The 12,728-nt window shown below is 43.8% G+C and overlaps 1 protein-coding gene across 4 annotated transcripts in view; it reads right to left on the bottom strand.

The window, feature by feature from the left end:
- Positions 1 to 12,728, bottom strand: part of tnikb (TRAF2 and NCK interacting kinase b) — a 71,575-nt gene that overhangs the window by 29,832 nt on the left and 29,015 nt on the right. For all 4 annotated transcript variants that reach the window (XM_085171656.1, XM_085171653.1, XM_085171654.1 and 1 more), the window contains exons 6-14: positions 12,273 to 12,363; positions 11,979 to 12,109; positions 10,304 to 10,358; positions 9,742 to 9,820; positions 9,406 to 9,581; positions 9,247 to 9,313; positions 7,716 to 7,914; positions 7,280 to 7,396; positions 4,319 to 4,405 (exon numbers count right to left, since the gene is read on the bottom strand). In XM_085171656.1, the coding sequence (XP_085027782.1) occupies positions 4,319 to 4,405; positions 7,280 to 7,396; positions 7,716 to 7,914; positions 9,247 to 9,313; positions 9,406 to 9,581; positions 9,742 to 9,820; positions 10,304 to 10,358; positions 11,979 to 12,109; positions 12,273 to 12,363 (1,002 nt within the window). The remainder of the gene's footprint in view (positions 1 to 4,318; positions 4,406 to 7,279; positions 7,397 to 7,715; positions 7,915 to 9,246; positions 9,314 to 9,405; positions 9,582 to 9,741; positions 9,821 to 10,303; positions 10,359 to 11,978; positions 12,110 to 12,272; positions 12,364 to 12,728) is intronic.

The following is a 12,728-nucleotide window of genomic DNA, read 5'->3' on the forward strand; positions in this document are numbered from 1 at the left end:
AAAGTGGAGCTCTTAGATCGAACTTTTAGATACATGCAGAAAGAATCACACGACTTCCTCAGAAGCTCTTGTTAATTCCAGCTATCAGCTGTAGTTTGGAAGGAAGTAGCTCTGCCACTGGCTATTAGGGGCAGATGTTTGTGGGTGGAGAAACGATCCAAAAGCACTCCAGTGACTGCAACACAATTACAAAACATTTGATGGTTCAAAAAAAGCCATGCTGGCTAACTCTGCTGCTGCGAGGTGCGTCTCTGCTGCTTCCATCCTGCACGTTAGGCCTGACACGTTAGACGCTGTCGAACCTTTGAGTTGTTTTTTGGTTATTTTAATGAATGATGAGTTGTTTTATCACAAACACGTTTAATTTGATGTATCTTGATAATGACCTCCGAGCCGCCCGAGCTCTGGGTGTCTTTGTTTTACTTTGCTTGTGCGGTGCTCTCTCTCTTCTCTCTCCTGCAGGTGCTAATTAGTTCTATAAGCTCCACCTTTTTCTTACCCCCCAAGTTCTTCTCACAGTCTTTGAGCTGATCTGTGACATGAAATGAAAGTAATGGCTACTAAAGGTAAAGATGCTGGAAATGACACTGGTCTGCGTAAAGGTCAGTGTGTAGCTGAGCTGCAGCCACGGGAACATGCAGAGCTGCACGCCGTCTGCAGCTCTCGGTTCAAGGCAAACTTTGATGGTGCTGCACAATTTTAATATTCATTTAAAGCATCAGAATATAGAACTATTACAGTCACTATCGATGTAAAATGAGCTTTTTGAAACTTATACTTTACTTCTTTTTTCCCCATTTGTTTCTTTATTAATTGACTTAAAGAGGAAAATTCTTAAATATAAAAAAAAGCGTGTGTTCTTACGTCGAGGGTTATAAGTGACGTGCTGAATGCCATCGGCTGACATTTCTGCTCACACTGTAACGTCCCTTTAGAGGTCTGGCATTTATCTGAGCCATGTGTGAAAGACTGCAGCAGACCTTTTAGGCGTGTGTGTGTGTGACCTTGTTTACATATCTCTGTGGGGACCAAAACGTTAAAGTTTACTGTGCTCGTGGGGACCAACAGCCCTTCTGGGGACAAAATCCCAATTCTTACGAGTTTGAAGACGTTTCAGACTCACAATGTGGGTTTAGTGTCAGGGTTAGGATTAGGCACTCATTTTGATGGTTTAAGCATTATGTCAGTTAGATGTCCCCACAAAGATATGGAAACACGGTGTGTGTGTGTGTGTGTGTGACCCCTGACTGTTCTGATGTCACTGACTGAGGAAGACGCATCATCACAAACAGTGAAGCTGAATAAAGTCTTCCCAGCGCCGGCGGCCATCGACTGACACGCCCACTGCTGTGTGCGCTGATTGATTTGACGTTTGTTAACTTTTTCTGTGAAAGAAAGAAAAACCCGACGCGTGAGTCATCTCGGCTTGGTTGGTATTGATCGATTATTGACTGGCCTCACCTTCGCGTCACACTTTATTTATTTGAGTAAACAATAAACAGGCAGACTTCCTGGAAACCTGCTTTGATTTTTAGGAACCAATGAGAGCCGATTCTGGAAGTGACTTCCTGCAGACCTGGACCTCGCTCTTTGCACCCGAACATGCCATCGCTCAGACAATAATCTCAGTGATTTGGTTTCGATTGGGACCTTTTAAAACTGCCTTCTAAGGACAGAGTGTGTAAGTCATGAGCTGTTATTGTAATTATAATAATTTAAACGTTTAAAGGGACATAAATAAGTCCGCAGCTTTGGGGCAACCGTGGACCTGGTCGTTGTGTCCTTGGGCAAGACACTTCACCTACCGCCTACTGGTGATGGCCAGAGGGGTCGATGGCGCGATATGGCAGCCTCGCTTCTGTCAGTCTGCCCCAGGGCAGCTGTGGCTACAACCGTAGCTGCCTCCACCAGTGTGTGAATGCGAGAGTGAATCAATAGTGGTTGAGCTTTGAAAAGCTCTATATAAATCCAATCCATTATTATTATTATAAAATATTCAGAGAGTGTTATTTCAGTTGCTTTCTGAGAGATGAGCGTAAAGCTGGGGTCTCATAGCCTCGAACGATTATCATCTAAAGTCTCTCGTGTACCTGGGGAAACCTGACCAATCGTGCCCTGACGTCTTACATTTTAGGGCCAGTGGTGACTTTTACTGAACGAATTTCATCAGGTGGGAGTTTTAGGAACGCAGCCCACGCCTTTATGGAGTTCCCTGCTCAGTACGAGGTCTTCCTTTACTTTGGGGTTTAGCAGCTGTTTGTTAGGTTGAAAGGTTATCAGTCCATCTGTTTCTCCCTTGATTCAGAGCTATTACAAATCAACTGATTTATCAGTGTGTGAAACAGAAACGTGCTGTTTGAACTCCGGACAGATTCAGGAGATTATTTCTTCTGTAGTTGTTTTTCTGACTCAAAGCGCTCAGCAGGAAACAGTTGTATCAGGAATTCTTTAAGTGCTGCAAACACTCTTTGTGGTTTAGTTGAGGAAGTTGCTTGGATAGAGGATACAAAGAAGGCAACCATGATGCCCACTCAGCAGGAGAAAAAGCCCCACACTGTTAACTGTTAACGCACATCAAACTGACTTTAGATTAGGAGGCTGTAAAGCACTGGGTGAGTGGTAGAGGAAGCAAACTTGGAGCTAGAAGCTTCACCAGGTATAATGTAGCATCCTTAGCGCTTATCAGACAAACGAGGCATTTCCAGGTGCTTCTGGGTGGGAAAACCTCCTAAAACTTATTGCAGAACATAACGAAGCTCAGAAATCAAGCAAACCTAAAGCTGCTCCCCAGCTAGCCTGCACATCAGCCTCCCACTGAACTCACCCGGGAGCATCAATCCCAGGCCTGGAGACCTGAAGCCCTTCCTATGTGAATGAATCATGTTTTAACAATTAACACAAACAAATTCAAATGATCACCACTGTGTGAAAACACACAGTGAAGCTTTCCCCGAGTTCCAGGTTAGCTCACCGCGACCACGACAAGGCCAACAAATGCAGCAGCCCCTGCTCTCTCCTTCCTGTTTACTCGTCACGGCTGCTGCATTCAAAAATGCTGTGGTAGGACTCGACTTATGCGGTCAAAGAAGTGCAGGAGACTGATGCTGTCCAATGCAGCAAGTGATTTATTCACCATTTTGTGACCGAAACAATATTTACAAACAAACAAATAAGAAACTCAACTCTATAATTAACTCAGTTCAAATAAACATAACTAAACTTAAATCAACGGAAATTAAGGTCAAACTGCACACAGCTACACTGACCCGAACCTTTTCTCTTGAAACACCTGAGTTCTTCTGCTTAAATAGTCCACTTAATCAAACAAGTTCTCCTCTGGACTATTCCATTCAGTAGGTAGGTAAGATGAACATGATTATATTCAAACCTTTACTACTCCTCTTTACTGGCAACATAAACTCTATGGTGTAATCAATACATATTATAACAATAAATCTACTTCTTCATAAACCCTCTAAAATCAACTTTATTCAATTATAAGAGTTCTTCCCCTTCTGCACTTGGTCTCTTCCTGTGACCTCAAATGAACCCAGAAGCTATAAAGCAGGAAGTAAAACTACATTTCCTCCTTTTGTTTCTGGAAGACAGGTAGTTAAGGTAAGTTCTAAACAATACAAATTAACAGTTGAAATAAAGAACATGTTAACTTAACAAACTTGTAGGGATTGATTTAAACCAAGATGTTATATTATATAATCTGTAAAAGTGCAAAACATAAACAAACCCGGGATAGTAGATGTTTGCCTATTGCAGATTACATGTGAAATATGGTTAAATCAAAACAAGAATGTTAACTAAGAATATGGACAAATGGTCTTCTCATCCACTTTGTCACAAATGCCCAAATAATAAATATTGTTTTTTTAAACCAACGTAACCTCTGGGTCTAAGCCAACATGCTAATGCCTGAAATCTGAGTTGTTTTTCTACCTGCCAGCAGGGGGCGACTGCTCTGGTTGAAAGCAAAAAAGACTCGTGGTTCTATAAATGTCCATGAAAAAAAGGGTTTTCAAACAGGACTTCAATAACAAACGAGTTATCGTGGCAGCTGCACCCATCTGTGGTTTGAATGGAAGTCCCTTCCTGTTAACAGGGAGTTCTTCCTCCCCACTGTCGCCAAAAAACAGTCATGTGATTGTTGAAGCTTTCACTGTAATATTTCAGATTATGTATCTCAGAGTTTAAGGCACTTTGACTTTTATGTGAATAAACCTGGATAAGAATCAAAGCAGGTACTTTGAGCCCGACGTTAGGCTCTGCCCTTCACCGGTCTGTGTGTGTTTGTGTGTTGTGTTACCAGCAGTAGGGCCTGCTCCTGCAGGAGCTGCTGCTGCAGGATCTCCAGCTGCCTCTGCTCCTCCTCCAGCTGTCTACGGATATACTCCTAACCAATCAGCAGCCCCAGCCAGCACCACAGGCAGCCAATCAGAGAGCGACCAGAAGAAACGGAAGCGAATCGGAGCCCAGGCAACCAGTGACATCACCCGAGGAGGAAATAGAAGAAAGGGAAAAAGGAAAGAGGAGGAGGACAGCCAGAAGTAGGAGATTTGTTGAAGAGGTGTGAAAGTAGGGATTTAGTCAGGAACAGGCGAGGAGAGAAAAAAGAGGAACAGCAGGAGGCCGTAATTAGTAGAACAGAAAGACAACATGCTTATTATTGAGATGGCAGTGTTAAAGATCAGTGTGAAATCAGCTGTGCCAGAGGAAGAAATCTCTGTCTGAGGGAGCGTTAAGGAAGCGCTGCTGCGAAGTTAACTACGAGTCATTTATAAGTCTCGAGTGTTACAGTATCAGGCTGGACGTGTGGCCCGAACCACAACAAGCCCATATCTGTGTGTAAAACCTTCACATAGCGCAGGTTTAAACGTTAAAACGAGAGTTTTCTGTCTGTCAGACATGCTCCTCATCATCCGGTGAAACCTTAAAGGCTCATCATTTAGCATTTTCCCCTCAGTCACAGATTCTTCTGGACTAGAAAATGTTCTGTTGTCACATTTCACGAGTGACCGGCTCCATAAAACAATCGATACCACGTTAAAGGCTGCAGAGGGATAATATCTGCAAGTGGCTGCTTTCTGTTGCTTCAAGTTTTGGGACAAAAAGAGTAATCTATAATCGCAGAATTGTTTGACATTAATTATAAACCTCCGAAATTAGAGGTTTGAGTAAATGTATTTTTAGGCTGAAGCAACATGACTGAATTTCCATTTTGGTCCAGAAACACAAAAAGCTAACTAATTACAACCTTCTTTGATTAAATCCAATTTAAATGCCAAATTTAAAATGCATTGAAGCCACAAACTTGAAAAAAGTACGATGTTTGTCGTTACAATCTGAATATTTTAAATGTGGAAAACATCATGAACTGTAGTCACAGTTAGAACAGAAGCTCCGTGTAGACCACGACTAGGGATGGGTACCGGTATCGGTTCTGACATAAACGGTAGTAACCAGACCGAAAAGCAGCGCACATTTCGGTGCTTTTTTTTCCTGAGCTGTGATACACTTTGGATTCTAGCCAATCATTTTACGTTTCCGAGGATAGTAGGCGGGTCCAGGTACGTACGTTCTTTTAGAGCAGAGCTACAGATTAAAAATGCCCAAGGCGAAGCGGTCAAAAGTCTGGCTGTACTTCACAGCAAAATATGCAAACTCAGCAGCTGCAACAAGTGCTTTAAGCTGATACTGTGATACTGTCAAAGGAGGTAACACCTCAAATCTGATGAAACACCTGGCGACGCATAGCGTTTTTTTAAAAGCCGAGAAATGCGCTGTATTTGATAGCTTGCTGCGAGACCTCACACCGAGCACATCTTTTGCGGGTGTGGTGCCTGTTATCGACCCGGAGTTAGCAACATCCCCCAAAAACCCGAAGAGGAGAGTCCTGGCCCCTAGCCCTGCCAGTGTAGCAGAAATGATGATGATGATGATGCAGCAGCAGCCGTTCTTCTCTGCGTGAGTAGCTTAATGTTGTTCGTGTGTAATTTACGTTGAGTAGGCTAACCACGTTATTACATTAATGCATGTAAGGTGAACTAGCAAACATCATCATAGCTACATGCGGCTGTCTTCTTGTTTGATGGCAGATACTCCCTTCACCCTGGACAAAAAGGCTAAAATGACCAAAGAAAAAGTGGGAAACAGTCAAGAATGATACCACATACGCCCCATAGCTGCAGAAAAGGCTAACATTGTTATCTTTTTACAAAAAAACAGCTGAACATGAGAGGTTTTTGGACCAATTTTGTGTTTTCCATTCTTTAAGCACCGGCACCGTTTCAAAAGTACCGGTTTGGCACCGGTATCAGATAAAACCTCAACGATACCCATCCCTAACCACGATCTGTTTACCATTTTCACACACATCACACATCAAAGGTTGTAGACGGATTAAAGAAGGATTATTTGTGTTGGTGTTTAAAATATTGGCACAGCCTTTTACTACACAATAATACATTTTTGCATAAATGTTTTAGATAAAATGAAGTTTTACAGTCATGTAGTTTTAAGCTGAGTCATGCTGACTTTTAATCCCCACAGTAGGATAAGCTCTAGAGAGATTAAAAACCTTCATTTCCCATAATGCAGCTTGGACATTTCTTTAATTCAGGTCTCATTTAAACCCTGCATGAATAATGCAGCACGAGAGTTCTCACAGGCTGTGAAGCAGAAGTAAAATGAGGAAAATGCTCCTTTAGCTTCCAGCTAACTGAGTGTGTAAAGCAATAAAACACAGAGCTGAGCTCAAAGTGAGAGACGGAGCGCACAGTCATCAATGGTTTGGTCGGAACACCGAGAATTTTCAGGGAAACGCCATCTGGTTTATTATGAATGTGTTGCTACAACAGTAATTAATTTGTGTTTATTTAACAATTGGTTCAAATTTGCTCGTGTAACAGCTGCGAGTTGTTTCCTTAGACATTAATAATAATTAGTGAGAGCTTATTTAAGTCTCTTATTCTTTGTAAGAAGTTTATGTTCCTGTCCCCTGTTCTAGTTGTTGTAGAGCTCATTTATTTATGATTAATGTACAAATTAAGTACCATAAATTCTTTCTGCAGCGCCCCCTGGTGTCTGGAGGCCAGCATCTACAATATGTGAAATTCTCCTTTTACATCATCTCTGTGGTGTTTTCTCTGATTTGAGCCGTCGGATGTGACGTTTCCATGTTTCAATCGCTCATCAGAGTAACTGACAGGAGATGTGCTGAGAAGCCACACCCCCTCGTATGACACCTGTCAGTCAGGTGTTTCCGTACCTGCTCTCTCTCGGCGTGCCTCCTCTCCTCCTCGCGGCGGAGCTGCTCCATCTCTTCATACCTCCTCCTCTGCTCTCGCTCCTGTTGCTTCCTCAGCTCTCGCTCGCGACGCTGTTGCTGTAGGTGGAAACCGTTTTACACAACAACACCTCAGCTGTGTGCATGTCCGTGTGTGTGTGTGTGTGTGTGTGTGCGTGTGCGTCAGGCGTGTTTTCCTGGCGTTTGGATGAGCTGAGGTGCTAACAAACAGGTGTGATGTGTTTCACATGCAGGAAAAGTGATTTTATAATCATTCTGATCCGTTTCTCACAGATTCAAACAGCCGAAGGACAAATCTCTCGTGTCTTTTGTGCTGTCACATCGGTATCGACTTCCTGTGTGTAACGTAACAATCTATCGTTGTCATTATTATTATCATCTGAGGTCTTAAATCTACCTCCTCCAGCCGTCGCCGCTGCTCTTTCTGCTCTTCTATACGTTTTTGTCTCTCGGCCAGTAGCTGGCGCTTGTGCTCCTCGTTCTGCTGCTGCTCCAGCTGCTGACGCCGGATCAGCTCCGACCGCTCCTTATTGGCCAGTTGCAGACGCAGGAAGTCTCGCCTCAGCGTGGACTCGCCCGGAATATTGATGATGGAGCTGGAACAGGATTAAGACTCGTTTGAGTTTTAGCGAATCTGCTGTTTTTATAGGTTGGCGGTTTCTAAATGAGGTTTGGCTCTTTGTTGCTGCACCGCTAAAAACACACAAAACGTAAAACCTATGGATGAGCAGCAGTAATAATGGGAGCATATAGCAGCTCTTTGCTAAATAAAAGAGACGTTTAGCCACCATAATGTTACACATTTGTTTGTGAACTCTCTTTCTGAACAGCCATCATGTTTTTTGGAGCTAAAAGTGAGCATAGTCAGATGAGAGGGTGGAGTTACAGAAAGTGAACTGCCTGCATTCGTAAACTGTTGAAGTGTCATATCTGTAAGTTAGTCCATGGTTGTTATATGAAGCGGTAAATTCTGAGACTGCAAGTGAATCTACAGCTGCAGTTCCTGTAGTGGCCACTTGAGGCTGGTGTCAGCGTTGAGTCAGCTGAAAGGATGTTTAATAGACAGCTGTAGAGTAGAGCAGACCTCTAACTTTAAGCCCTAAATAAATTTATTTGTTTGTAAATTTATTTTAATTTGTTTTAACAGGCTGTAAACCGTTCATTTCTGTTGCAAAGCTGTGGGAGTCGATGGGGAGTGTCTCACTGTCGCTGCCAGACTCCAGTGGCCACTCCAGGAACTGGATTTGTGGTGCTTCAGTTTTAGGCTACGTCCACACGTACACGGGTATTTTTGAAAACGGAGATTTTCCGTTTTCGTTTTAAAGAAATAAATCCCGTCCACACGTAAAGGCAGAAATGAAGGAAAACGCTGCTAGGAACATGCCAAAGCAGCAGGTGGCGATATATTCCTAACCGTGTAGAAATGTTGGCCAATCAGAAGTCTAGAAGCCTCGGCGGGAAAAAGTAAACAAAGCTGGGGCATAGAAGCAGAACCGAGTCGTATGTGTGGAGGGACAGTAACTGTGTGTGTATATGTAAGCATTTAAACACAGCAGAGACAATTAACAGTAACAGTATTGTAGAAATTCATTTCACCGAAACAATAACGTGGCGCACAGTGTGACGTCAAAAAAGACGCACACCTCTGACGCTGCGTTTTCTGCGTTTTCTGCGTTTTCTCCGTTTTCTCCGTTTTTCTCGTCCACACGTAAATGCAAAAACAGAGTTTTTAAAAATCTCCGTTTTCAGTGACCGAAAACGCCGTTTACGTGTGGACGAAAGGTGCAAACGCATAGAAAAATCTGCGTTTTCAAAAATACCCGGGTACGTGTGGACGTAGCCTTCGATTCTCTATTTCTGTTTGGTATTTGGTATTAACCTGCTAACACCAGCAGCTACAGTGGAGGCTACGGCATGAGTAAACATACCTGGGCTCTCCTATGTCCCTCTCTTCATCCTCTTCCTCACTCCCACTGTACTCGTACTCCGTCTCATCTGAGGGGAAAACAAACACAGATTTCAGGTCAGTGTTTACATCTGTTGACAGCGGAGGCTTCAGGCTTAGTGGGGGTGGGGTGCCTGCTCACCTCGCTCGCCCCTCCTCTTCTTGGTGCGGTCGATGTGGTCCTTCAGCTGGATGCGGACCTGCCGCTCGTTGGGGAGGTCTCTGATGAAGGGGTGCTTGAGGAGCTGCTCGGTGCTCGGCCTCTGGCTGTGACTCTTCACCAGGCAGCTCTCTATGAACGACTGGAACTTCTTCGACCTGACCGCGAGCACACACACGAGTTCATCGCTGGTAACTCTCTCTTAAAACAGCAGCTTCATTAAAGGGAGAGCTGCAGCTTTACCGTCTTACGGGCCACTGTCACATCGTGTTTCTGTATAGATGTCTGACAGCATGTGTGTGCGTTTAAGTGACTCACCACTTCTTTGATTTGAGTCTCGGGGCAGGATTTCTGGGAATGAGGAAGAGCGCCCTCATCGGATGCATGTCACACAGAGCTGAGGAGGCAAAAGGAAGGAAAGGAGAGCAGAGGGAGAGGAAAGGAAAGAAAGCAAAAAGATAGGAATTTAAAAAATGGGAGAGAGGAGATGAGATTAGGAAAGGTGCCAAAATGTGGATAAAGGAAAGGAGAGGAGATGAAAGAAAGGAAATGATGCAAAGGTGGAGAAAGAACAGGAAATAAGACAAAAGGGAAGGACAAGAGACAAGAAATGATGAGACATGAAATGGGAGAAGAAGACAGGAAATGAACGGCAGGATGGAAAAGGAAGACAAGAGAATAGGAAAGGAAAGGAGAGCAAAGGAAAGGAAAGGAAGTATTTAAAGTTGCAGGATAAAAGAAGGGGAGGGGAAGGCGACAGGAAGAAGAAGAAGAGGTGCAAAGCAGAAAGAGAAAAAAGAAAAAGACATCGATTTAGTCGTTTAGCTCGCAGACAAACTGTGCTGTGAGTGTCAGCTGATAACGGTGTAATCACACTTACGTGGCGCTCCCTCTGCCATCTCTATGGCTGTGATACCGAGCGACCACAGATCACTCTGCAGAGAGAGAAACACGAAACGTTCACATCCTCCCAACGTGTTACCGACTCAACACTTTCAGGAGATCGGCGCGCCAATCGGTGTACTTGTTAAGCGATAAAAATACAGTCAGCTCCCCATCTGTGCCTGTGCCGGAGATGCCCGTCTTTAACGTTTCAACCACATTATTATTATTATGTTTCTGTTTTTAGGTGCAGATCTGAGCTGTTCGTGCTGCAAGACGGACTCGGGCTTTCTCGTCACGTAAAGCCCCGGAGGGTTGGAGTTAATGGTGTAGGCGCACATCCTCCACCAGCTCGCCACAGGGGTTCGTCCTGTCCCCATTACAGCGCGCTCCTCTTACAGTAACCGCTGCAGACCCACTGATTTCAGCTCTCTGGAGCAACGATACTCGTTTCTGTCGGTGCGCTCGCGTAGCAATAATCAGAGATTACACAACTCCAAAAAACAACAGATATGATGTGAGAGGGATTGTTTTTAAAGGTCAGCGCGCGCTGTTTGTTCACAGCTACAAGCAGTTTGACTCGGACGAGAAATTGAACTACAGGAGCTCCGTGAGGGCAATTTAATAAAAAAGAAAAGCAGGAAAAACTTTTCCTTTTCCTTTGTTTTAAAGTGTACTTATTTAGGTTTGTTCGCCTAGTGTGGAAAATCACGCGCGCTCTGTTAAACTGGAGCTGTACTCGTGAGATCTTATCCCAGCTTATTAAGTGCAGATTTAAATGCTTCTTCAGTTCAAATCAAACAAACACGGAGACATCACTGAGCTCCAACAGCGTGATCAGATCAGCTGTTACGCTAATGTTTAGCATCCAGGCAAAAACAGGATTTATGAAGCGTAGCTGAGCTGGAAATCAGCCCATAAACTGTGCAGCACTGCTGTAACTTTGTAATTAAAACAAGACACAAAACTAAATATGAGCAATTTGAAGGGATACATATAGACACATCAGCACAGAGGAGATGGAGGATGAGAGCTGTTATAGGAAAACCTCAGAGACAAATGCTGACCTATGGCAGGATGAAATCGACCAACATGAGCCAAGAGAGCGTCTCAGGTCATTCTATACGACTCGCTGTGAAGAAAACTCCTGCTCAAGCTTAAAGCTGGTGCTAATATAAAGCTGGGGAGGCTGGTTCATATTGTTTGCTCAGGGCCCGTGTCCAACAGATGAGACGCTTTTAGCAGGAAAAACAAGCTCTATAAATCATCACTTATCTTATATGATCCTGTCCTAATGACTTCACCCGAGTCTCCTTTTGTTTATCAGGTAAACTGGCGTCTTTGCAACACCAGCTGTGCTGTTTAACCTCACAGAATCAATATGAACTAAAACCTAATCCATTACCAACGATAGGATCAATACAAAACCAGTGCGACTGTGTGAAACGGCTTCACACGTCACTAATATAAGCGCCAGTGGACGATGTTCTCAGGTTCCACAAACCGAGGGCTCAACGATCTTCTGTTTTCAGGAAACTCAGTGGTGGTTTAGTGCAGCATAGGTTACCATGACGATGTATCCTAGTACAAAGTTAAGCCTAAAGTTAGCTCACCGAGTCCTTCGTCCTCCTCGCAGCACAGTCCTGAGACGACTGTTAGTTAGAATAAATTACCTTGAAGTCATACGTGGCATCAGGATTCTCATCACAGGCGATGACCTCCGGGGCCATCCAGTACGGGGTCCCAATAAACGTGTTCCTCCGTCCCACCGTACGGTCCAGCTGAGCACTCACACCAAAGTCCACTGCACACAAAACACTGTTTATAGCGCTGCAGTGCAGTGCTGAGCTGTACATTTTATGTTTTTGACAGCACGCATCCAGAGCAGCCCCTCAGGAGCCTTTTAACTATAACACAAGTCACCATAATTAGGATGAAACTTAGAATAAATGCTGCTGCTTCCTCACCGAGTTTGACCTCCGCGTTCTCCGTCAGCAGCACGTTCTGGCCTTTGATATCTCTGTGGATGACCTTGTGCTGGTGGAGGTGGGTCAGACCCTGGAGACAAGGGGAAACAAGTGGCAAAGGTCGTCTTACGATCTAATCAGATCATGCATCCATTGGACATACAGCTTATTGCACCAGCAGCATCTGCTCTTATATAACTATCATTAGCTTACAGCTTTAAGTGTTTAAGGTATGTGCTAACTAAAAATAAAGACAAGATGATAGTTTATTAAATTTTAATGACATTTGCAGATTGTTTCGGTGAAGTTTAATAAACTCCTTGCTATCTAAAATATAACAGGACACCGGAGTATATTCTCGAGCATCTCACACTTCTGATAATCAGCTGTCTGCTTGACGTTTATTCAGCTGTGTAAAAACTAAAACTTTAATCTCAGCCAAACCGATTTACTCAG

This window comes from Neolamprologus multifasciatus, chromosome 9 (genome assembly GCF_963576455.1).
Source record: "Neolamprologus multifasciatus chromosome 9, fNeoMul1.2, whole genome shotgun sequence".
Classification (NCBI taxonomy): Eukaryota; Metazoa; Chordata; class Actinopteri; order Cichliformes; family Cichlidae; genus Neolamprologus; species Neolamprologus multifasciatus.